Source organism: Jaculus jaculus, chromosome 8, assembly GCF_020740685.1.
Source record: "Jaculus jaculus isolate mJacJac1 chromosome 8, mJacJac1.mat.Y.cur, whole genome shotgun sequence".
Taxonomy (NCBI): domain Eukaryota; kingdom Metazoa; phylum Chordata; class Mammalia; order Rodentia; family Dipodidae; genus Jaculus; species Jaculus jaculus.
This window is the reverse complement of record NC_059109.1, coordinates 46141486-46167587: the sequence shown is the minus strand read 5'-3', so window position 1 is coordinate 46167587 and position 26102 is coordinate 46141486. Positions and strand designations below refer to the sequence as shown.

The window sequence follows — 26102 nt, the reverse complement described above, 5'->3', positions numbered from 1 at the left end:
TACCAAGACCAGGAGTGGTGGCTTATGCCTATAATCTAGCATTTGGGAGGGGGAAGCATGAGTTTAATTTTAATCTTACCTACTAGTGAGACCCTTCCTCAAAAAAAATAACCAAAGTCTGAATTGGGGATGTAGCTCAGTGGTAGAATGCTCACTAATATGTCCCTATCACTGCGAAAATAAAAATATCCAAAGATAGGGTTGAGGTGTAGCTTGGGGCTGGGGGTACAGCTCAGTGGCAGAAAGCTTGTCTAGGATACACAGAGCCCTGGATACAGACCTTAGTACTGAAATCTATCAACAAGAAAGAAAAAAGGAAATATGCAGCTTTATAAGACATTCATTGCAGGCAATTGAGGAGTTGGATAATGCTACACATAATATTACACAGGTAAACTTAAGACTTCTTTTATAAATGAAGCAATTCAAGATGAGTGACATAAACTAGGACTACTTTTAAAAACTAGATCTCAGATGAAGGAAACTGCGTCATCTTTATATACATAGGTCAGTATTTACCTTACTACAGTAATACTCCATGAGTGCTGCGGTAACATAGACATGATGGCGGGTTCTGGTGTCCTCTCTTGCTTTTTTAAATATCATTCTTCCAGATTTGATACCTTCTGCTCTCCTTGCAAATTTCATATATTGAATATATACCTATGCCAAAGAAAATTTGCATTCTAAAAATTAGACAAAATGTAGTCCTTATCACATTTAATACCAGCACATCTAATTACAGTGCTAATGTTTCCTACATAAGAATCTTCATCAGAAGCCAGGTGTGATGGCACACGCTTTTAATCCCAGCACTTGGGAGGCAGAGGCAAGAAAACTATCATGAGTTCAAAGCCACCTTGAGACTACATAGTGAATTCCAGGTTAGCCTGAACTAGAGTGAGAACCTGCCTGGAAAGACAAAAACAAAAACAAAACAAAAAATAAATAAAATATAAAGGGGTCTTAATATTTTGCCACATAGGCTTTTAACCTTGTGCTTGGGAGTGGGGCTGTAGGCCTTAAGGTCTGCTCTTACGTATTTGTCAAGACATGATGTCAAGACTAGTTGGTTAAACTTATACTTGGACTGATTTTCTTCCCTGGAGTTTTGGGAACAGTCTGTTCTTACAGAGCCGCAATAAGAAATAACCAAAGAATGAAGTTAGTAAAATATTTTCATAATTAATTTCTGATTTTTTTAAAAGCTTTCTGAGACACTTTCAAATTAAAAAAATAAAGTTGATGCTGAAAAACAAAAATCCTCACTAGGTGTATTGTCCCATGCTTTTAATTCTAGCACTCGGGAAACTGAGGTAAGAGGATCACTGAATTTGAGGCCAGCCTAGCGCTACAAGTGAGTTCCAGGACAGCCTGGGGAAAAGACCCTGTCTTGAAGAAAAAAAGAGGAAGGAGAGGAAGAAGGAAGAGGAAAGGAAGGAAGAAAGGGGAGGAAGAGAAGAAGAGGAAGAAGGAGGAGGAGAAAAGAAATCCTCACGACTGGAGAGATGGTTCAGCAGTTAAAGGCACTTGCTTGCTTGTAAAGCCCAATGGCTCAGGTTTGATTTGCCAGTACCCAGTGAAGCCAGATGTAGAGTTGTGCTTGCATCTGGAGTACATTTGTAGTGATAGGAGGCCTTGGTGGGCCCATTCTCTCCCTTTGTCCTCTCTCTCTCTAAAATAAATAAATTATTAAGTAAAAATAAATAAATAAGTAAATAAAACTCCTGGGCTGGAGAGAGAGCTTAGCGGTTCAGTGCTTGCCTGTGAAGCCTAAAGACCCCAGTTTGAGGCTTGATTACCCAGGACCCACACAAGCCAGATATACAAGGTGGCATATGCATCTGGAGTTCATTTGTAGTGGCTGGAGGCCTTGGTGCACCCATTCTCTCCCTCTCCCTCCCTCCCTCTCTCTCTTTCTTTCCCCCCTCACCCTGCCTCTTTCTCTCAAATAATAAAATTTAAAAAACCCTGACCATCCAAGAAACTAAAAGCAGGATTATAAGATAACACTATTGAATCCATACCTACCTTTTTTCCCCTGGTATTTAGAGATACATGCTAAGTTTAAAAAAAAAAAAAAAAACAACTATTGATTTGCAAGCAGGGAGAGAGAGAGAGCAAGAGAATGGGCACATCACGGCCTCTTGCTACTGCAAATGAACTCGAGATGCATATGCTACTTTGTGCATATGGCTTAACATGGGTATTGAGTATCTGAACTGTATCTCTCTAGCCCTCATTTGTTATTTATTTATTTTTGTTTCTTTCTTTATTTGAGAGTGACAGACGGACAGAGAGAGAAAGGGTGTGTCAGGGCCTCCAGCCACTGCAAACAAACTCTAGATGAATGTGCCACCTTGTGCATCTGGCTTACATGGGTCCTGGGGAATCAAGCCTCGAACCAGGGTCCTTAGGCTTCAAAGGCAAGCGCTTAACTGCTAAGCCATCTCTCTAGCCCCTAATTTGTTATTTTTAAAACTATATGTTTTTTGCTGGGCGTGGTGGCGCATGCCTTTAATCCCAGCATTCGGGAGGCAGAGGTAGGAGGATTGCCATGAGTTCAAGGCCACCCTGAGATGACAGAGTTAATTCCAGGTTAGCCTGGACCAGAGTGAGACTCTACCTCGAAAAAAGAAAAAAAAAAATATATATATATGTTTTTTAACCCAGGTATGGTGGCACACACCTTTAATCCTAGCACTTGGGAGGCAGAGGTAGGTGGATCATTTTGAGTTCAAGGCCACCCTGAGATTACATAGTGGATTCCAGGTCAGCCTGGGCTATAGTGAGACCCTTACCTAGAAAACACACACACACACACACACACACACACACACACACACACACACACTATGTATTTGACAGAGAGAGGAAGAGAGAAAGAGGTAGAGAAAGACAGAGACAGAGGTAGGGGCATGCCAGGGCCTCTAGCCACGGGAAATAAACTCCAGAAACATGTGCCATTTTGTGCATCTGGCTTATCTGTGTACTGGAGAATTGAACCTAGGTCCTTAGGCATTACAGGCAAGCACCTTAACTGTTAAGCCATCTCTCTAGTCCTAATGTGTTATTTTTTAAATTATTTTTTTTTATTTGAGAGAGAAAGAGAATGGGTGTGCCAGGGCCTCCAGTCACTGTCAATGAACTCTAGATACATGTGCCATCTTGTGCATCTGGTTTACATGGGTCCGGGAAATCAAACCTGGTTCCTTTGGCTTTGCAGGCAAGTGCCTTCACCACTAAGCCATCTCTCTAGCCCCTAATTTGTTAGTTTTTAATTTAATTTTATTTATTCCCTTATCTGCAATCAGATTGAGAGAGAGAGAAGATAGACAGAATGAATGCACCAGGGCCTCCTGGAAACAAATCATGTACCACCTTGTATGTATATCAGGCTTTATGTGGGTACTAGAGAATTGAGCCCTGGTTGTTAGGCTTTTCAGGCAAATGTCTTAACTAACCACTAAGCCATCTCTCCAGATGATTTTTTTAAAAAATATTATTTATTTATTTATTTGAGAAAGAGAGAAAGAGGCAGATAGATAAGTACAGGATGGGTGGACATGAGACCCTAGCCGCTGCAAATGAACTCCAGACACCCGGCACCTATGCATGTGGCTTATGTGGGTACTGGAGAATCAAACCTAGGTCCTTAGCTTTGTAGGCAAGTGCCTTAACCGCTAACCTATCTCTCCAGCCCATTTTGTTTGTATTTTGTTTTGAGGCAGGGCCTCATTCTAGCTCAGGCTGTCCTCAAACTCTCGATGGTCCTCCTACCTCTGCTTCCCGAGGGCTGGGACTAAAAGGTGTGAATCACCTCACCCAGCCGGCCTATTTTTTGAGACAAGATATTATGTAATGCAGCTTGGCCTCAACATCACTATGTAGTCAATGTAGTCAAGATGACATTGAACTCTGATTCTTTTCTCTCCAACTCCCAACTAGGATTACAGACATGTACCACAAAGCCCAACAGTATCTTCATTGTGATGGTGGATCCAATGATTTATTCATTAAGACGACAAAAACAATGTATTTTCTTATATGTAAATTAAAAGGTTTTGTTGTTAATGAGACTTTAATGGTTGGAGAGTTACAAAATTACTCACCAAAGTGGGGTCAATATCCTCAATTGCCAGAAGTCTGTTATATATACTGTGAACCTTCTCATACTTCATACGGCTCTACAAGTGGCACAAAAGTGAATATAAATACATACTCATAACCATGCAGATTTGAGCTTTAAGGAAGAGGCTGCTCTCCCTTGTTCCCACTATACACATAAAGGCACCAACTTATATTACACATAAATTTAATGAGCTTGAGGACTAACAACTGTTTACTGTATCATCTTTAGTTATGAAAAGTAATTTGTCTGGAAGGAAGCTTCCAGAAAAAAAATTATTCTTTAGTAAAAATTGAAATTATAAGCACTGGATATGGTGGCATACACCTGTAACCCCAGCATTCAGGAGTTCAAGTCCAGTCTGGCTACATAACAAAGCCAGGTCTCAAAAAAAAATCATATTATAAGAAAGTTCTAGGAGAGATGGCTCAATATTTAAGAGAGTTTGCCTTTAGCTGAGGAGATGGCTCAGAGGTTAAAGGTACTTGCTTGAAGTCTGTCAACACTGGATTTAACTGCCAGGCCACCAACATAATCTGAATGGTATCTATTTGTAGTTCCAAGAAGCCCTGGCACTCTGTCCCACCCCCTGCCTATATACACACATATGGACCAAAATAATTTTTTTTTTTTTTTTTGGTTTTTTGAAGTAGGATTTCACTATAGCACAGGCTGACATGGAATTCACTATGCAGTCTCAGGGTGGCCTTGAACTCAAAGTGATTCTCCTTCCTCCGCATCCCAAGTGCTAGGATTAAAGGTATGTGTCACCATGCCCAGCTTTCAAAGTAAATTTTGCCACTCAAGCATCAGGGGCCACAGACCACCAAGTGCAACTCTCCAGGGCTCATGTAAAAAGCTAGGAGCTGGGCTGGAGAAATTGCTTACTGGTTAAAGGTGCTTGCTGGCAAAGCCAAAGGACTCATGTTTGATTCTCTAGTACCCATGTAAAACCAGATGCACAAGGTGGCACATGCATCTGCTGGCAGAAGCTAGAGGTCCTGGTGCTCCTATTGTCTCTTTTTGTTATCTGCCTCTATACCAAATATGTAAATAACTAAATAATTTTTTTTTAAGCTAGCAATTCCAGGCTAAGGAAGAGAGCCCATCTCAAGGAACTATGTGGGTATGAGCAATAAGGGAAAGACACCTGATGCTCTTCTTGGTTTCTGCATGTATGAGCATAGGACACATTTATCTGTATACACAGGTGCATACACCACACATCACACACAAACCCTATGCATATACACATTTATGCAAAAGAATGTTCTAAACCTTTTTATTCCTCTCACCTCCTCATAATCTGCATATGCAAAATAAAGCAGCATATTCTTCTTTAATAAAGTGCTGATGGCTCTTTCATAAATATTAGCAGCTTCATCACTAAATAATTTGGCATTGTTCATATCCTAGGATAAAAAAGAAAGCTCATCTCAATAATTTGAATATAGTTGAAACAAAATTAATAAAATGGTATGTGCTTTACTTATATGTACATATGAAAAGAAACACATACATACAGTCACTTGCGTTTCTGAATTCTAAAAGAAATTTCAGCTTTTCTGTGTAAGGGAAAAGGGTTCTAGGAATTCAACTCAAGGGGACTCTACTACCAGCTCTACTCTAGTCCCCATTACTTTAACTTACAGGAGAATCCCACAAATACTTTACATGAGGTACCACTTGACTATATTAAAATAACAGTCACTAAAGGCAGCATGGTGGCACATACCTTTAATCCTAGCACTGGAGAGGCTGAGGTAGGAGGATCATCATGAGTTTAAGGCCACCCAGGGCTACAGATTGAGGTCTGGGTCAGCCTGGACTACAGTAAGAATCTGCTTCAAGAGGCCAGTAAGTTAATAAAGGAGATATAAAGGGAAGAGAAAGGAAGTGAGGAGGGTACTTAATAGGTTGGTATTGTATATATGTAAGTAGAAGAATAGATTAACGGGGGTGAAAAGGCCCAAAGTGAGATCAGGGGAAGAGGTTGAGTAAAGGAAAGGTGGAGGGAAGGCTAATCAAAATCTAAGAGGATGCAAACAAATCATATGGAATCCTCTGGTATCAGACAATGGAACACTCAGGAACCATAGATCATTGTTAGAAAATGTTCAGTACCAGGGATGGGATACCTCCAGTGACTTGTTGGCCCGGGAGGTCCCTGATACCCCCAAAACATTATAGGCCATTTCCGAGGCCCTTGGTTTCCCACCAGGAATAGATGGTAAGACCCTATTGCTGAAGATTCCACATACTTGGGATGCAAGACCACTGAGAAATCCTGCTGGAACTGAGCTGATAACCTCTTCCATGTAGATCAGCTGACAGAAAGCTGGAAGAAGCCATTCTACATGTAGTTCAATGGGAGAAAGAGATACCACCAGTGAAGATACTCAACAGTGGACATTGCAAGCCTTATAATTGGCCAGCCTGGCCAAATGAGCCAACAGGGGCAATAGTGGCACATCTGTCATGGTGGAAACCAACTGCCCTCCAACTGGACTGGAGGCCCGCTCCATGGGGGGAATACATCCCTGATACTGAAAACTTAAAACAGGGGTAGTCATGAGCCCTAGGGGTGTAACACCTGCTGATGTCTAGAAAAATATATATACTATGCTTATGAAACTGCCCAGTAAGCACTTCTCTTGATATTTATACCCTTATATTAATGCTACTCTCACTTTGGGTAGAGAATCTTCTCTTTTCAGATGGCAGTGACTTTGGGATGACTCAGAAGGTATCATAGTGCTGGAAAGAAGTGAATGGAGTACTGAGTAACATCTCGATCACACCTTCCAAGGCTAATGTGGAAGAGGTGGCAGAAAGAATGTAAGAGCCAAAGGAAGGGTAGGACTCCTTACAACATACTCCTTCTAGACATAAAATGGCCTGGATATCCATGACCTCATAGTGCCTGACACTACCTACACAAGACCATCATAAGAGGAAGAAAAGATCATGACATCAAAATAAAAGAGAGACTGATTGAGGTGGGGAGGGGATATGATAGAGAATGGAATTTCAAAGGGGAAAGTGGGGGGAGGGAGGGTATTACCATGGGATGTTTTTTATAATCATGGAGAATGTTAATAAAAATTGAGAAAAAAAAAGAATCTCCTTCAAGAAAAACAAACAAACAAAAATCTCCCAGCTATTGTTAATTCTAAGCAAGTAGGATGGGTGAGGTATACACCTTTAATCCTAGCACTCAGGAGGCAGAGGTAGGAGGATTGCCATGAGTTCAAGGCCACTCTGAGACTGCATAATGAATTCTGGATCAGCCTGGGCTATAGTGAAACCCTACCTTGAAAAAACAAACAAACAAATATCAAAATGATAAAGAAAACAAAACGGTTTGGGGATGGAATACTCACTCCCTTTTCTGCAAGCAGTTTACTTGATTGCTCCAGATACTGGGCAGCTTCATACCAAATATCAGGGTGATGGCCCAGCACAAGCAGGCACTGTTCATAAGCAAACATAACTAAGGGAAGATATTCACAAAAGCATTCTATTAAAAACATATTACTTGTAAGGATATCAATACAAGCATCACAACTAAATTAATAGACTCAGATAGGGTCCTCAATAACATGATAATTAGTAGTAAAAAGTGTTAGTGAGCCGGGTGTGGTGGCGCATGCCTTTAATCCCAGCACTCGGGAGGCAGAGGTAGGAGGATCACTGTGAGTTCGAGGCCACCCTGAGACAACATAGTGAATTTCAGGTCAGCCTGGGCTAGAGTGAGACCCTACCTTGAAAAACTAAAAAAAAAAAAAAAAAAAAAAAAAAAGTGTTAGTGACTTCTAACACTATCATCCAAATTCTCTTCTGTTTATTATTTACCATGTTAATATTTATTGAGCATTGAACAGCAGTCATATATGTTAGAGGCATGAAAGTAAGACGTCCTATATTCAAGAAGTATGTAGCATACACAGATGATAATAAAGTATATTTAAAAAACAGTATATTAAAGCCGGGCGTGGTGGCGCATGCCTTTAATCCCAGCACTCAGGAGGCAGGGGTAGGAGGATCACCAAGAGTTCAAGGCCATCCTGAGACTACATAGTGAATTCCAGGTCAGCCTGAGCCAGAGTGAGACCCTACCTCGAAAAAAACAACAACAAAAAAAAACCAAACAGTATATTAAAAATGTAGAGTACAGCCAGGCATGGTGGTGCATGACTTTAATCCTAGCACTCGGGAGGCAGATGTAAGAGTATCACCATGAGTTTGAAGCCACCCTGAGACGATATTATGAATTCCGGGTCAGCCTGGGCTAGAGCAAGACAGTACCTTAAAAAAGAAAAAAGAGAGAGAGAGAAAGAAAGAAAACAAATATAAAAAGAACTGTGAAAATTAAGGTATATTCTAAAACTTACGGCAGCAAGACAACAAAATGATAGAACCTAAGAAAGGCTTCACTAAGTAACCAAACATCTAAAGTGAGGCCTAAGGACAGAAGCTGCTCAGCTGACAGCTAAGTGGAACAGAGGAAGGACAAGAATAGATAGAAAATTACTGTAAGCTTCTAGAGATGTGGCTGTGACAGAGTGCTCTTGTGGCATGTATATAGCCCAGGGTTTGGCTCCCAGTACTACAAAAATTAGTGTAAGAAAAGGAACAATATTTGCAAAGTTCTACAGGTGAGTGAGCAGGCAAAAATTAAAGAATACAATCAACTTTTAAAATCTAGTAGTAGCAGAGTAGTTTGTATCAGACCAACCCTCCTGAAAATAAAATTACAAATGGAGGACTGGAATGGTAGCTCTTCCCTTTCTCTGTGAATCCTGCCATTCTTTCACCCAGTGTTAAATAAAATCTTAGGCCCAAGAAACACCTTCTCCGGGTCCTCTATTCTCAAACTTAACCCTTACAGTAATTACTATAATAAATATGTTTAAGGGTCTAAAGAAAAAGATGCCAATATGTAAATCTCAGTAGAGAAATTGAAATTATACAAAAATAAAAATAGCTGGGTATGTGGCACATGTCTTTAATTCTAGCACTCAGGAGCCTGAGGTAGGAGGATCTCCATGAGCTCATGGCCACCCTGAGAATACATAGTGAATGCCAGGTTAGCTTGGGCTACAGCAAAACCCTACCTCAAAAAAAAAAAAAAATAAAATAAAACACAACAAAAACCCAGGCATGATGGTGCATGCCTTTAATCCCAGCACTCAGGAGGCAGAGTTAGGAGGATGGCTATGAATTCGAGGCCACCCTGAGACTACATAGTAAATTCCAGGTCAGCCTGAGCTAGAATGAGATCCTACCTCAAAAAACAAACAAACAAAACCAAAACAACAACAACAAAAACCAAAAAAGTTGTGAAATAGAAATTTATAGCACCAAAAAGTCTAATATAGGAACTTGGCTAAGTATGTGGCACATGCCTTTAATCCCAGTACTCAGGAGGCAGAGGTAGAAGGATTGATGCAAATTCAAGGCTAGCCTGGCACTACAGAGTGAACTCCAGGTCAGTCTGGGATAAAGTGAGACCCTACCTCAGAAAAAACAAAAAACAGAAGCCTCAGCTGGGCATGTGCCCCCAGCACATAAGAAGCTAACACAAGAGTACCATAAGGTAGAAGCCAGTCTAGGCTACATAGTGAGAACTTAGGGGTGGAAGCAGAGCCTCAAGTAGTCAATGGAGATATCAGAGGACTTAACATCTATATAAGTGGAGTCAGGAAGGGTCAGTCTTGTTACCTCTCTTTGTTATAAGGGTCTGGTCCTCTGTTCGCAGAGGGTTGCTCTTTTCCCACTGTATGTATTTCTTCCACATATCTACTTGCTGAGCTTCTTGAGGCGTATTCTGAGGAGGCACTGAAGGAGCATTGCGATCCAAGCCCTTCATTACTGTCTCATATTCCTAAACAGACATTTAGAATGTTTTGGTGAGCCTAGAACAACTCAAATATATGTGAACTCAGAGTGAAATACTTTATTTAGAATGGCAGTTTTTTCCCCAGATATAATTATGTTAATATAATTTGAAACCTAAATCAGACATGGTGGAACACTCCTGCAATCCTAACACTTGGGAGGTAAAGGTAAGAGAATCAAGAGTTTAAGATCACATGGCTATATACTGAGTTTTGGCCAGGCTGAGCTACAAGAGATTATCTCGGAAAGCCAAAAGCCAAACAGCAACAACAAAAACCAAAATAAACCAAAAACTAAGTGTGAGCTTGGGAGGTAAACTCCTCCAAAATTGAAGCATTTCTATAGAACATTTTTTAAGATTAAAAAAATTTTTTTTATTTACTTATTAGAGAGAGAGAGAGACAATGGTGTGCCAGGGCTTCTAGTTACTGCAAATGAACTCCAGATGCATGCAACACTATGTGCATTTGGCTTACATGGGACCTGGAGAATTGAACCTGGGTCCTTAGGCTTCACAGCCAAGAGCCTTAACTGGTAAGCCATCTCTCCAGCCCTATAGAACATTTTTTAAACAAATATATTTTATTTATTTATTTATTTGAGAGACAGAGAGTGTGTGTGCCAGGGCCTGTAGGCACTGCAAATGAACTTCAGATGTATAAGCCACCTTGTGAATCTAGCTTTACTTGAGTAGTGGGGAATTAAACCCCAGCTGTTAGGCTGTGTAAGCAAGCACCTTTAATGGCTGAGCCATTTCTCTAGCCCTACAGAACCTTTTGAATAGGTAGAAAAGAATGCCACTTGGGCTGGAGAGATGGCTTAGCAGTTAAGTGCTTGCCTGTGAAGCCTAAGGATCCTAGTTCAAGGCTCGAGTCCCCAGGACCCATGTTAACCAGATGCACAAGGGGGCACACATGTCTGGAGTTTGTTTGCAGTGGCTGGAGGCCCTGGAGCACCCATTCTCTCTCTATATCTGCCTCTTTCTCTCTCTGTCACTCTCAAATAAATAAAAATAAAATTAAAAAAAAAAGAATGCCACTAATATTCTGAATGTTTGAAGCTACCAAAACAAAAAGCACCCTTGTAGGAACTTAGAGCTTGAATGAGTTGGCTCTGTACAGACCTGTTGCCATCTTTAACGTCACTTTGTAGGAGAGGACAGTCAGTGATTGACTTCCTGACTTACTGCCTCCTACAGGAGGTGCCAAAGAATGACCTCCTGGCCTCCCTAAGTCAGGTGAGAACCCTGCAGAGAAGCAGCAATCAATGTGGGTTGGGCTCCTGCAAGAGCCTTGGGAACTCCTAGGAAAGGATTCTGATTCTCCCCACTCACACACCAGCCCTACAAAATCAAAAGAACTAGAGGGAGAGAGCAACATGGAGCAGCTCCAAAGTGCGTGGAGACAGCATCCCACAGTCTCCCTGCCCTCATACTCCATCACCGGGAACACCACCCTTGATTTCAGGAAACCAAGGGATCCCATTCACTTCTCACCCAAGCAGCCACACGAGCTGATCCTAACTGCTGACCCAACCTAGTCAGCTGAGACAAGCCTATAGTATACCAAAGAGAGATCTGGAATCCAGTGTAGGTGAGATAGAAAGTCATCTTGACAGTCTTCATCATTTACCCACCAATAATCATTGAAGTCAAAAGGATCACGGTTGTTAATTTTCTACTAGGGAATTCACATGGCAGGCATATCCAGCAGCTTAGGTCATTTCTGTTAGTTTTCTACTCTGGGAGTAATACAGAGAGAGGTCACACCTGACACCAGGAGGTCAAACCCTAGAGATCTAAATTCTGACCTACATGTCTAAGTGAGCATGAGCATGCTCAGGTCTCTTGCCACTGCAAATGAATTCCAGGTGCATGTACCACTTTGTGTGTTTGGCTTTATGTGGATACTGGGGAATTGAACCCCAGCCATCAGACCATGCAAGCAAGCCCCTTTAACCACTGAACCATCTCCTCAGCCCACAAATAAATTATATATATATAATTCATGAGACTACAGAGTGAATTCCAGGTCAGCCTGGGCTACAGTAAAACCCTACTTCAGAAAATTTAAAAAAAAAAAAAATCAAAGAATTTAATAAAACGAGGGCTGGAGAGATGGCTTAAGAGTGGTTAAGGTGCTTGCCTGCAAAGCATAAAAAATCCAGGTTCAATTCCTCAGTACCCACATAAGCCAGATGTACAAGGTGGTATATGCAGCTGGAATTCATTTGCAGTGGCTAGAGGCCCTGATGTGCCCATTCTCTCTGTCAAACAAATAAATAAGACATTTTTTTTATCTGTCCCAGCCATGTGTGATGGTGCACACATTTAATCCCAGCACTGGGGAGACAGAAGTAGGAAGATCACCATGAGTTCAAGGCCACCATGAAATTACATAGTGAATTCCAGGTCAACTTGGGCTAGAGTGAGACCCTACCTCAAAAAAACAAACCAAAAACATAAAAACAAAACAAAAAATCTGTCCTCAAGAGCCAGATTCTTTTATAGCCACACCCTGACCACAGAGTAATACAATATTCAGAAGAGAAACTATGAGGGAACAATATGAACTACTTCATCAATTCTATATAAACTGTCTCTGTTTATTTTCAAATTTTTTATTTATTTGAGAAAGTACTTCTATGTTCCTATGTTTTGAAAAGTATTTCTGACCAGGCACAATAGTTCATGCTTCTAATTTCAGCATTTGGGATACTGATACTGATATTAGAGGATTGCTCCAAGTCAGCCTTGGTTAAAAAGTGAGTTCAGTCAGGACCTTGTCTCAAAAAAACAAGCAATGGGCTAGAGAGAGATGGCTTAGTGGTTAAGGTCCTTGCCTGCGAAGCCTAAGGACCAGGTTCAATTCCTCAATATCCACGTAAGCCAGATGCAAAAAGTGGTATATCTATCTAGAGTTTGCTGTGGCTAGAGGCCTTGGGGGGCCCATTCTCTCTCAAATAAATAAATAAATAAATAAATATTTCTGGGTGGAGAGAATTATCATGGTTTATTGTTTATGGAAATTGTCAATCAAAAAAAGTAAAGTTTCTGGAGTGACCCAGTGGTAGATTATGTATAAGGCCATGGAATAGGAGCTCCAGAAGAAAAGGAAGGAAGGGAAGGAGAGAGAGTGGGAGGTAAGGAGGGATGGAGGGAAAGGAAAAAGGAAGGAAAAAATGAAAAAAGGAAGGAAGGAAGGAAGGAAAAGAAGAAGAGGGCCAGACATGGTGGCATATGGCCTTAATCTCAGCACTTCAGAGGCAGAGATAGGAAGATCACTGAGAGTAGGAGTCTACCTTAGACTCCATAGTGAATTCCAGGTCAGCCTGGGCTAGAGCAAGACCCTACCTCAAAAACAACAACAAAAAGAAAGAAAGAAAGAGGGAAGAAGGGAGGGAGAAGGAAGGAAGAAAGGAAAAAGTATGTCTTCTGAATTTAGTTTATTCTATTTGCCCCTTAACATTAACTATAAATAACCATTTCATTTCCAATATTTTATCTCAGCCAGATATTGAAGAATTGCAATTATGTTATGAGTTAAGATTGCTAATGATTGAAAATATCAAGAGTAACACAAGACAGGAAAGCTGAGCTATAAATAACAAATTTAAACAATCATAAAATAGACATTCTGATAAAATTCCATACCTTTGCTACGCGCCTAGCATTCATGTAGTCTCTACTCCGATCTTCAATCATTTTTTTAGCTAAATGAATATTGATACCCTAAAAAAAGTCAAAAAAATTGTTATTAAGAGCCTCAAACTCCTACACTTTTGCCTTCCACGTTGTGAGATTAGTGGAGAGTTGGTGGTATAGTGGTGAGCATACCTGCCTAACAAATGCTGGCACTAAAGGCGTGCACCACCATGCCTGGCTAAACTAAAAAAAAATTTAAATAACAAATGTAGGTGAGGATGTAGATAAAAGGAACCTCTATGAACTTCTAGTGAATATAGAGTGGTCTAGCCACTGGGAATTCAGTATAGAGGTTATTCAAAGAACTAACAATAGGGCTGGAGAGATGTTTTAGCAGTTAAGTGTTTGTCTGCGAAGCCTCAAGACCCATGTTCAACTCTCCAGATCCCATATAAGCCAGACGCACAAGGTAATGCAAGTGCAAAATTGCACATGCGCACTAGACGGTGCACGTCTGGAGTTCGATTTCTGTGGCTGCAGGCCCTGGAGTACCAAATCTCTCTCATTAAAAAAGTAAAAATAAAAATAGAGCTGGAAGTGGTGGTGCAAGTCTTTAATCTCAGCACTTGGTAGGCAGAGGTAGAAGGATCACCATGAGTTCAAGACCACCCTGAGAGTACATAGTGAATTCCAAGTCAGCCTGGGCTAGAGTGAGACTCTACCTCAATAAACCAAAAACAAACAAACAAACAAAAACAAAAACAACAGGCCCTGGGGAGATGGCTCAGTGATCAAAAGTGCTTGCATGCAAAGCCTACTAGTCTGGGTTTATTTCCCCAGCCATACATTTCATTGCAGAAAAGACTGAGGAGCTATCTCAGTTGGTAAAATGCTTGTCTTACAAATATGAGGACCCAAGCTCATCCCAGACCCATGTAAGAAAGGGAAGCCAGGTGTGGTGGCAGACACCTTTAATCCCAGTACTCAGGAAACAGAGGTAGGAGGATCACCATGAGTTCAAGGCCAAATAGTGAATTCCAGGTCAGCCTGAGCTAGCAGGAGACCCTACTTCAGAAAACCCAAAGGGAAAAAAAGAGTGCTAGAGATGCCTCAAAAGGTCTTAAGTATTTCTCAAATCTAACTTCTAATACCAAATATTGATAAAGAAAAGCTAAATTAAAAGTGAAAATTGGCCAGGCATTTGTGGGTTCCTGGGTTCTTGTTCCAGGGGCTCACTGTGGAACCGCCCCCCCCCCCAAAACACTCAGACAACTGGGGTGGGTGAGAAATACTCCTGGGAGATAGTTGAACAGCTCTCTGTGTTTATTGTCAGTGAAATGGGTTTATAAGCATCTGAGGGTAGGGGGAAGGGTCCTAAGGTGACTGGACATACCAAGGTCATTTCTGATGCCTAATTAGCATATGGGGACATTCATTCTAGCATGTAGGCAATGGCAGGGGGAGTCAGGTGATTTAGGGTCTCAGGAAGATGGGCTGTGTGAAGGCTGATAAGGAGTTTCTTAGGCAACTAACTGGCCAAAGGTCACAGGGCTATGGGCTTGGAGAGGGAGTGGCCCCTTGCAGCCTGCAGTCCATAGCCATGCCTGGAAGCTCAGGCCCCTCTCCTGAAAGTGCCAGCCTGTGCCTGGCAGTACCCAACAGGTATAATAATTAGCACATGCTTTTAATCCCAGCACTTGAGAGGCAGAGATAGGAAGATCACTGTGAGTTTTTGGCAAGCTTGGACTATTGAATGAGTTCCAGGTCTTGAAACCTCTATAATCCCAGAATAAGCAAAAGTTCTTTATAGTTTTTAACAATTTTAAATATCAAAGACCAAAGAAGTTGAGAGTTACTGGTTGGTCATTCCTATAGGGAAGAGTTCTACTACCCTATCCAGTTCTTCTAAATCAAATATACAAGTGAGCCGGGTGTGATGGCACACACCTTTAATCACAGCACTTGGGAGGCAGAGGTAGGAGGATCATCACCATGAGTTCAAGGCCACCCTGAGACTCCATAGTGAATTCCAGGTCAGCCTGGGCTAGAGTGAGACCTTACCTCAAAAAACCAAAAAGTGAGTGCATATTTACATGTGTGGACTGATTGGCTTAACTGGTTAAAGCATACACCAGTGTCCAAAGATTTAGATTGCAGACCCACATCTCACAAACTAAAATAAAAAATTACGTCACTGGCACTGGAGAGATGGCTCAGTAGCTAAAAAGCACTTGCCTACGAAACCTAAAGACCCAGGTTCGATTCCCTAGTACGCATGGTGGCACGTGTCTGGTGTTAGTTTTCAGTGGCTAGAGTCTGTGATGTGCCAATTCTCTTTTCTCTATCTCTCAAATAAATAAACAAATAAATAAATAAATAATTTAAAAAATCACATCACTGAAATTAGGTGAAAGGGTTACACCCAGGAGAGAACGAACTTGAAAGTTGTACTCTGACCTCTACAAGCATGCTGTAGCACAGGCACGACCACACTCATATAGACACATACTAATAACAAACGATATTATGCTCCCAGTATATTCCCAAAAATACAGCAACATTAGCCAGGCATGGTGGCGCATGCCTTTAATCCAAGCACTCAGAAGCGGAGGTAGGTGGATTGCTTTGAGTTCGAGGCTACCCTGAGACCACATAACAAATTCAAGGTCAGCCTGGGCTAGAGTGAGACCCTACCTTGAAAAACAAACAAACAAAATAAAATAGCAACATTAACATGAAGACTTTATATTTTTTCAAGGAAGGGTCTCACTCTAGCCTAGGCTGACCTAGAATTCACTATGTAGTCTCAGGCTGGCCTTGAACTCATGGCGAAACTCCTACCTCTGCCTCCCAAGTGCTGGGACTAAAGGCATGTGCCACCATGCCCGGCTCTAACACAGAGACTCCTAAAGGTTTTCAAAACCATTAGGAGTAGCTTTTCATAAAAAAAAAAGAAAAAAGGGCTAGAGAGATGGTTTAGCGGTTAAGCACTTGCCTGTAAAGCCTGAGGACCCCGGTTCGAGGCTCGATTCCCCAGGACCCACGTTAGCCAGATGCACAAGGGGGTGCACGCGTCTGGAGTTCGTTTGCAGTGGCTGGAGGCCCTGGCGTGCCCATTCTCTCTCTCTCTGTCTATTTGCCTCTCTCTCTCTCTGTCACTCTCAAATAAATAAATAAAAATGAACCAAAAAAAAAAAAAAATGCAGCCGGGTGTGGTGGTACATGCCTTTAATCCAGCACTCGAGAGGCAGAGGGTAGGAGGATTGCCATGAGTTCGAGGCCACCCTGAGACTCCATAGTGAATTCCAGGTCAGCCTGGGCTAGAGTAAGACCCTACCTCGAAAAACAAAAAACAAAAAAAAACAAAGGAGTAGCTTTTCATTATAATCAATATAATAAAAATAGACAATATGAAAAACAAAACCAAAAAAATAGACAATATGGTTGGTAGAGTGCTTGCTTGGTATGCACAAGGTCCTGTATTTGATCCATCGCATAGCAAAACAAAAACCCACTAGACAATGTGCAATATTCATATTGAGGTACCTGATAACAGAAAGGCTAGATTCCATAAATCTACAATGCATAAGCATTAAAATGGGTATAACAAACTACTATGGCCTAATTTACCTCTTCATACTTGTTGTAGTCTCTCCAGAGTTGCTCAATGTTGATCATTGGATTAACACAACCTCGTTGATAAACTCTTCGGACAGCTGTTATTCTTTGATTTTCTGCATATGATCCAACAGCTTCCCTGAGATTAAATAGGAAATACCATTAATGGGCTGGAGAGATGGCTTAGCGATTAAGCACTTGCCTGTAAAGCCTAAGGACCCCAGTTCGAGGCTTGATTCCTCATGACCCACATTAGCCAGATGCACAAGGGGGTGTACATTGTCTGGAGTTCGTTTGCAGTGGCTGGAAGCCCTGTCATGCCCATTCTCTCTCTGTCTGTTGCTCTCAAATAAATAAAAATAAAAAATAAAAAGCCACAAAGGAGCCAGGCATGGTGGTGCACGCCTTTAGTCCCAGCATTCAGGAGGCAGAGGTAGGAGGATTGCCATGAATTTGAGGCCACCCTGAGACTACATAGTTAATTCCAGGTCAGCCTGGACCACGATTCCCTACATCAAAACACCCCTCCCCCTTGAGGGAATTAACACGGGATTTTTTTTATAATCATGGAAAATGCTAATAAAAATTAAAAACAAACAAACAAAAAAACACACAAAAACACCCCTCCCCCCAAAAATAAAGCCACAATGGAGCCAGTGGCACATGCCTATATACTCAGCACTCAGGAGGCAGAGATAAGAGTATCACTGTGAGTTTGAGCCAGCCTTGGACTATGGAATGAGCTCCAGATCAGCCTGGGCTAGAGTGAGACCCTACCTCAAAAAATAAAAAAGAAAAGAAAAGAAAAGAAAAGAAAAGAAAAGAAAAGAAAAGAAAAGAAAAGAAAAGAAAAGAAAAGAAAAGAAAAGAAAAGAAAAGAGCCAGGCATGGTGGTGCACGCCTTTAGTCCCAGCACTCAGGAGGCAGAAGTAGGAGGATCGCTGTGAGTTCGAGGCCACCCTGAGACTACATAGTGAATTCCAGGTCAGCCTGGGCCAGAGTGAGACCCTACCTTGAAAGAAAAAAAAAAAAGGGAAAGAAAAGAAAAGAAGGGGGGGGGGCGCTTAGCAGATAAGCGCTTGCTTGTGAAGCCTAAGAACCCCAGACCAAGGCTTGATACCCCAGGACCCACGTTAGCCAGATGCACAAGGGGGCGCATGCGTCTGGAGTTCTTTTGCAGTGGCTGGAAGCCCTGGTATGCCCATTCTCTCTCTCAATCTGCCTCTTTCTCTTTCTCACTCTCAAATAAATACATAAAAATAAACTAACAAAAAAAAAAAATGAAAAAGAGAAACAAGGCAAAAACAAAAGCCACCGTGGAGACTGGGGAAATGGCTCAGCCATGTAAAGACAAATGGAAACTGGCCCATGCACTTGTGATCTGAAAGGGAGGGGGAGCCAGGAGAATTTGAAGCTGGTAGGCCAGTAAAGGTGGAAGAAGAGCAGAGACATTGCCCACACACAAATACACAACGCACAAAAAATTAAAAAATTTAAAAGTCAACCTGAAAGAAAAACTAAAGCAAATCAATTGCTCATATATTGAAATTATAAAATACTTACACGCCTTTTAAGAAATTGATGTAATCCACCCAAATCTAAGAAATAAAGAAGAGTGTAAATACTTTTCTTTTTTCATATTTAATTTATACATATAATCTTTTTTTCAGAATTGGGGATTGGAACAATTGCTCTAACACTGAAATGCATCCCAGCCCTTGTATATATTATTTAAAAGTGTTAACTCTACCTGATAAGACATAATTTCCATTCCAATTTTATCCAGTGCAAAGTCATAAGCTTGAGCCATTTTTTCTCTGAAATGAATATGAAAGACATTTTAAAAACATTAGTTATCAGGGCTGGGGAGATGGTTCAGCAGTTAAGGGTGCTTGCTTGCAAAGCCTGTAGGCTCGGGTTCAATTCCCCAGCACCCACATGAAACCGGATGCAAAGTGATGCATGCATCTGTGACTCCAAAGTACCTAAGAAAATGGAAGGCACTGCCAGATTCCAAAGTTCTCAGGCCAGATAATCTGACATTCCTTTGCATACTGGCAGTTTGTGTGCAAGAGCAAGAGTCCCTGTCTCAAAGAAGATGAAGACAGACACCTTGAAGTTGTCCCCTGACCTCCACATGTGCACTGTGGCATGTGTTCCAATATGCATATAAATAATAAATAAATAAAGGCAGTTGGTCATTGTAATGTTTTAAAAAGAGTTCTTATCAGCTGAGCATGGTGGCTCATACTTATAATGCCAGCACATGACAGACTGAGGCACTTTCAAGGACAGACTGGTCGACATAGTACATTAAGGACAGGCTGAGCTACAGAGTGAGACTATGTCTAAAACAACAACTTGGATATGGTGGCACACACCTTTAATCCCAGCATTTGGAAAGAAGAGGGAGAAGGACTGCTGTGAATTTGAGACCAGCCTAGGACTACAGAGTGAGTTGCAGGCTACCATGGGGCTAGAGTGAGACCCTGCCTCAAAAATAAATAAATAAATAAACCACCCTTCCAAAAAAGTGTTATCAACTGGGCAAGATTTCTGTTAATTTCAGGAGGCTATTAACTTAGAAAGTATATAAAGTCATTTGCATATGTTAAACTTATCAATGTCATTAATTTACATCTGTTTCTTTGTCTACTACTGTTTGTGAGCTTATTAAAGACCCATGTCTTACTCATCATTATATCTTTTAAGTTTCCTAACTTCATATGTAGTGATTCACACATGGAAACAGATAATTTCCTTATTAAAGGTAAGTTGTGTCTGAAGAGCTATTAGCTTTGAAGTAAAATTAGGGAGAAAGAATTTCTTTAAGACAATAAAGCACAAACAGGAAAAGAAAACAAAGACAGAATTCTAGTTATAGAAATAACCTAACTGCTTGGTATATACCAAAAAGCCCTGAGAAAGTCTACTGTGTAAATTCAGTGGACTACCCAACAAGTGCTTTGAATTGTACAAGTGGTATACTATACTGTAACATGCCAAGCATAATTCCAGTACAAGTATAAACATGCCTTTTTCTTTTTCTTTTGTTTTTCCAGGTATGGTCTCACTCTAGCTCAGGCTGACCTGGAATTCACTATGTAGTCTCAGGCTGGCTTTGAACTCACAGTGATCCTCCTACCTCTGCCTCCTGAGTGCTGAGATTAAAGGTGTATACCATCACGCCTGGCTTGAAGATGCTTTTTGAAGGAGTCTGACAAGCCCATCAACAAAGTTTGGTGCTGCAAATACAGTGCTTCAGTACAGAAAACATTGGGTCATTCAATGTTCCATAGAAAGATTAATGTCAGCAAGTTTCTTTGAAACATCTTTCCTGCTTTCTTGGAGAATCTTGACTTTTTCTTTTTTAAAATTGTCATTTGCTAGGCTGGAGAGATAGTTCAAGGAGCTTGCTTGTGAAGCCTAAGGACCCAGGTTCGATTCACAAAGTGGCACATGCATCTGGAGTTCAATTGCATTGGCTCGAGGCCCTATCATACCTGCTCTTTATCTGCCTCTCTCTCAAATAAATATTTTTTAAAAAATATTGTCATTTGCTGGACATGGTGGTGTAAGCCTTTAATACCAGCATCTGGGAAGCAGAGGTAGGAGAACTGATGTGAGTTCAAGGCCAGCCTGGAACTACAGGGTGAGTTCTAGGTCAGCTTAGGCTAGAATGAGACCCTACTTAAAAAAATTTTTTTTAATTAATTAATTAATTTATTTGTGTGTGTGTGTGTGTATGCACAAAGGCCTCACTTGAGCCACTTTTTGTGTCTGGCTTACATGAGTGGCTTCAGTATTGAACCCGAGCCAGCAGGCTTTGAAAGCAAGCACCTTCAACCGTTGAATCATCTTTCCAGCCCCAAGAATCCAGACTTTCCAAATGTTTAGGTTTCTTCCCACCTGGAGCTAAGAGACAAAAGACAGTGTGAGCTTTTATGAAACTGTGCCAGGAGATGACATGCATTCTTAAGACTGTTACTGTACTCACTTGTAACTTGGTAGTTTACCCTTGGTTTCTCGGACATATGAAAGATAACATTTCCATAAATCAATGTGCAAAACCTTCATAAGGCATCTCTGAAATAGCTTTAAATACAAGAAAATATTATCAGTATCTAGTTAAATAAATTTCACATGTACAGGAATGAAATGGAGCATTATGGCTGGGGAGATGACTTAGTGGTTAAGGCATTTGCTTGCAAAGCCAAAGGTCTGAGGTTAGATTCCCCAGGATCCACGGAAACGAGAAGCACAAGGTGGCGCATGCTTCTGGAGTTCGTCAGCAGAGGCTGGAGGCCCTGGTACACCCATTCTCTCTCTCTCTCTTTCTCTCAAATAAATAAATAAATAACACCTGATAGCCTGGGTTCAGTTTCCCAGGACCTACATAGAGCCAGATGCACAAAGAGGTGCTTGAATCTGGAGTTTGTTTGAAGTGGATGGAGGCCCTGACGTATCCATTTTCTCTCTCTTTCCTCCCACTTCCCATTCTCTCTGCTTGTAAATAAATAAAAATATTAAAAAATTTAAAATCATTTTCATGTATTTGGTGAGTCTAATGTTATTCTCTTCTCTATACCATAATTTTCCTTTTTTGGTTTTTCAAGGCAGGGTCTCCCTCTACCCAGGCTGACCTGGAGTTCATTATGTAGTGTCAGGGTGGCCTTGAAATCAGAGATCCTACTACCTCTGCCTCCCAAGTGCTGGGATTAAAAGAGTGCACCACCATGCCTAGAATAATTTTCATTCTATAACTTTTTGTTTGTTTGTTTTCCAGGTAGGGTCTCACTTTAGCCTAGGCTGATCACTCACATTATAGACCCAGATTGGCCTCAAACTCAGTGATTTTCCTACCTCTGCCTTCCGAGTGCCGAGATTAAAGGTGTGTGCCATTATACCTGGCATTTCATTTTATGTTTTTATTATGCTTTTAAAAATTTATTTTTGTGTGGGGCGTGGTGGCATACGCCTTTAATCCTGGCACTCAGGAGGCAGAGGTAGGAGGATTGCTATATGAGTTTAAGGCCAGTCTAAGACTACATAGTAAATTCCAGGTCAACCTGAGGTACAGTAAGACCCTATCTCAAAAACAAAATTATTATTATAATTTTATTTAGTTATTTATTTTGGTTTTTTGAGGTAGGGTCTCACTCTAGCTCAGGCTGACCTGGAATTCATTATGTAGTCTCAGGGTAGCCTCAAACTCACAGCAGTCCCCCTACTTCTGCCTCCCAAGTGCTGGGATTAAAGGCATACACCACCATGCCCGGCCACAAAATTATTTTTTAGGGCTGGAGAAATGGCTTAGCAGTTAAGGCACTTGCCAGCAAAGCCAAAGGATCCAGGTTCAATTCCCTAGTACACACATAAAGCCAGATGCACAAAATGGTACATGTGTCTGGAGTTCATTTGCAGTGGCTAGAGGCCCTGGTGTACCCATTCTCTCTCTTCCTCTCTTTCTGATAACTAAACAAATAAAAATATTTTAAAAATTTTTTTTTTGTTTATTTTTATTTATATATTTGAGAGCAATAGGCAAAGAGAGAAAGAGGCAGAGAGAGAGAAAGGAGAGTGGGTGTGCCAGGGCTTCTAGCCACTGCAAACGAATTCCAGACGCATGCGCCCCCTTGTGCATCTGGCTAACGTGGGTCCTGGGGAATCGAGCCACGAACCGGTGTCCTTAGGCTTCAGAGGCAAGCGCTTAACCGCTAAGCCATCTCTCCAGCCCCTAAAAAATAATTTTTTAAAAAATATTTTTATTTGTCGGTTGGAGAGATGGCTTAGTGGTTTAGCGCTTGCCTGTGAAGCCTAAGGACCCTGGTTCAAGGCTCGATTCCCCAGGACCCACGTAAGCCAGATGCACAAGATGGCGCATGCATCTGGAGTTTGTGTGCAGTGGCTGGAGGCCCTGGTGTGCCCATTCTCTCTCTCTCTCTCTCTCTGTTTCTCACAAATAAATAAATAAATAAAAATAAACAAAAAGTTTTTAAAAAGTATTACAAAATTATTTTTTAGCTGGGCATGATGGTGCATGCCTTTAATCCCATCACTGGGTAGGCAGAGGTAGGAGGATTGCCGCGAGTTCAAGCCAGCCTGAAACTACATAGTGAATTCCAGGTCAGCCTGGACTAGAGTGAGACCCTACCTCGAAAAACCAAAAAAAAAAAATTATCTTTTAGATAGTATACAAAATAATGGGTTTTATTATGGCATTTTGTTTTTTAAAGTAATTTTTTAAATATTTTATTTATTTATTTGAGAGCAACAGACAGAGAAAGAGAATGGGCATGCCAGGGCCTCCAGCCACTGCAAATGAACTCCAGACATGTGCGCCCCCTTGTGCATCTGGCTAATGTGGGTCCTGGGGAATGGAGCCTTGAACCGGGGTTCTTAGGCTTCACAGGCAAGCGCTTAACTGCTAAGCAATCTCTCCAGCCCGATTATGGCATTTTCATGCAGACTTTGTTCTTATTGGTCCTTCCTGACTCCTCACTTCCATCCCACATCGCCTTCCCATTTGCCTCCTGCATAATAGCTTTCCTTCTGTTTTCATGTCTAGTGTATTCCATTATCCCTTTCCCCCACATACACTTAAGATCATTTCCTCCCCTCTCATAGTACCCTTTCTAGTTTCATGGCATGCATGCATACACACATACATTAAAATCTAGGATTCTCATATGACAGAAAACGTGCAATACCTGTTTTTCTGAGTCTGGTTTATTTTGTTTAACATGATTTCTACTTTTACCCATTTTCCTGAAAATCTTGTGATTTTATTTTTCTTCAGGGCTGAATACAATTCCATTGTGTATATATCCATCTGTGAGGGCACCTAGGCTGACTCTATTTCTTAGCTTTGTATAGCAATAAATTTTGTTATGCAAATATCTTTGTGGTTAGACTCTGAGTCCATTGAGTATAGAACCAGGACTAGTATAGCTGAATCATGATAGTTCTATCTTGAGTTTTACTTTTTTTTTCTTTTGAGACAGGGTTTTATGGAGACCAAGCTACCTCAAACTCACTATGTAGCTGAGGATGACCTTGAACTTGATTCTCCTGCCTCTACCTCCTGAGTACTGGGAATATAGGAGTGAACCATCATGATTCTAGGTTTTTTATGTTGTGCTGGGGATTGAACCCAGAGTTTGTACATATTAAGCAAACACTTTAGCAGCTGAACTATATATGTAGCCCTAGTTTTAGTTTTATGGAATATCTCCATACTAACCACATCACTTTACACTCTTACCAGCAAGGTTCCTCTTTCCCCACATTCTTTTGTTTGTTTGTTTGAGTTAGGGTCTTGCTCTAGCCCAGGCTGACCTGGAATTCACTATGTAATCTCAGGTTGGTTTCCCACATTCTTGCCAGCATTTGTTGTCTGTTGTCCTGATGTTAGCCATTTGTGATTAGGGTCAGTGGAATCATAAAGTACTTTTAATTTGCATTTCCCTGACAGTGAAAGAAATTTTAAACTTCTAAGAAAATTATTAATCCTTATATAATCACTACCTAGATTCAATTAATTGTTAAAATTTTCTATATTTGCAATATATATATTATACATATTATATATATATATATATATATATACATATATATATATATATGGTGATAAACCTCAGCATAATATTCAGGATATACTTAGAGAACTCACCTTTTCAACTTTGTCATAATTTTTAGCTTTTATCTGAAGAGAAAAAAAGAAAAAAACATAGGATTAACATTATTCTTTCTTTTTCTTTCCCCTGAGGTAGGGTTTCACTCTAAACCAGACCTGGGATTCACTATGTAGTCTCAGGGTGGCCTCGAACTCACAGCAATCCTCCTACCTCTGCCTCCTAAATGCTGGGATTAAAGGTGTGCACCACCACACCCAGCTAGATTTGCAAATTTTGACTATGCATAAATATGCAGTAATTCAGCCACTATACTGCAAACACTATGCTAGGATGTAGGGCTGCCACAGCAAACATGACAGGTACAATCTGCTTCTGCTCTCATCGTGCTAAGTTTTATGGGGAAAATGAATCAAAGAAATGAGTCATAAGAGACTGTTGCAAGTGATAAACGGAGCAAAGAACAGGAAGCATTAAGAATAGTGAAAATCTGAGTGGGGGAGTTGCAGATTTCCTGGAAAAAATTAAGATCTCAAGGTTGAAGTGACTAAAAGAGAAAGGTAATTAATTATTCCAGGTAGGAGAAATAATAGGTTCAAAGAGCAACATTAAATATTACCAGTTCTCTCTTTTCAAAGATAGGGTCTCGCCGGGTGTAGTGACTCATGCCTTCAATCCCAGCACTCAGGAGGCAGAGGTAGGAGGATCGCTGAAAGTTCGAGGCCACCCTGAGACTACATAGTGAATTCCAGGTTAGTCTGAGCCACAGTGAGACCCTACCTCAAAAACAAAACAAAAACAGATAGGGTCTCACTCTGGCCTGGAACTTGAGACAATCATCTGCCTCAGCCTCTGACATTACAGGTATGTGCACCACAACTGGCTTACACTTTTATCTGAATACTTTCATAAGGTGAGTTAGTTTTTCAACTGGACAATGTCAGCAAACACTTGCTTATTTTTCCTTCTTTCTCAAGTATTATAAACTTTTCTAGCTTAAACTGCACATGAGAATGTTGATAATTATTTTGTTTGTTGATGACACCCTTCTCAGAAACTTACACATTTTCTTTTTTTTTTTTTTTTTTTTTTGGTTTGGGCCAGGTGTGGTGGTGCACACCTTCAATCCCAGCACTCAGGAGGAGGCAAAGGTAGGAGTATCACCATAGTTTGAGGC

General features: G+C 40.9%; 1 protein-coding gene across 3 annotated transcripts in view; it reads right to left on the bottom strand.

Annotated features, from left to right (window-relative positions):
- Positions 1 to 26102, bottom strand: part of Cstf3 (cleavage stimulation factor subunit 3) — a 94182-nt gene that overhangs the window by 13563 nt on the left and 54517 nt on the right. For 2 of the 3 annotated variants that reach the window (XM_045156835.1, XM_045156834.1), the window contains 11 exons: positions 24964 to 24996; positions 21289 to 21386; positions 19042 to 19108; positions 18855 to 18889; positions 17304 to 17430; positions 13683 to 13760; positions 9854 to 10016; positions 7513 to 7622; positions 5425 to 5541; positions 4113 to 4187; positions 520 to 663 (listed from right to left, as the gene is read on the bottom strand). In XM_045156835.1, the coding sequence (XP_045012770.1) occupies positions 520 to 663; positions 4113 to 4187; positions 5425 to 5541; positions 7513 to 7622; positions 9854 to 10016; positions 13683 to 13760; positions 17304 to 17430; positions 18855 to 18889; positions 19042 to 19108; positions 21289 to 21386; positions 24964 to 24996 (1047 nt within the window). The remainder of the gene's footprint in view (positions 1 to 519; positions 664 to 4112; positions 4188 to 5424; positions 5542 to 7512; positions 7623 to 9853; positions 10017 to 13682; positions 13761 to 17303; positions 17431 to 18854; positions 18890 to 19041; positions 19109 to 21288; positions 21387 to 24963; positions 24997 to 26102) is intronic. The other variant, XM_045156836.1, reaches the window with a different exon arrangement.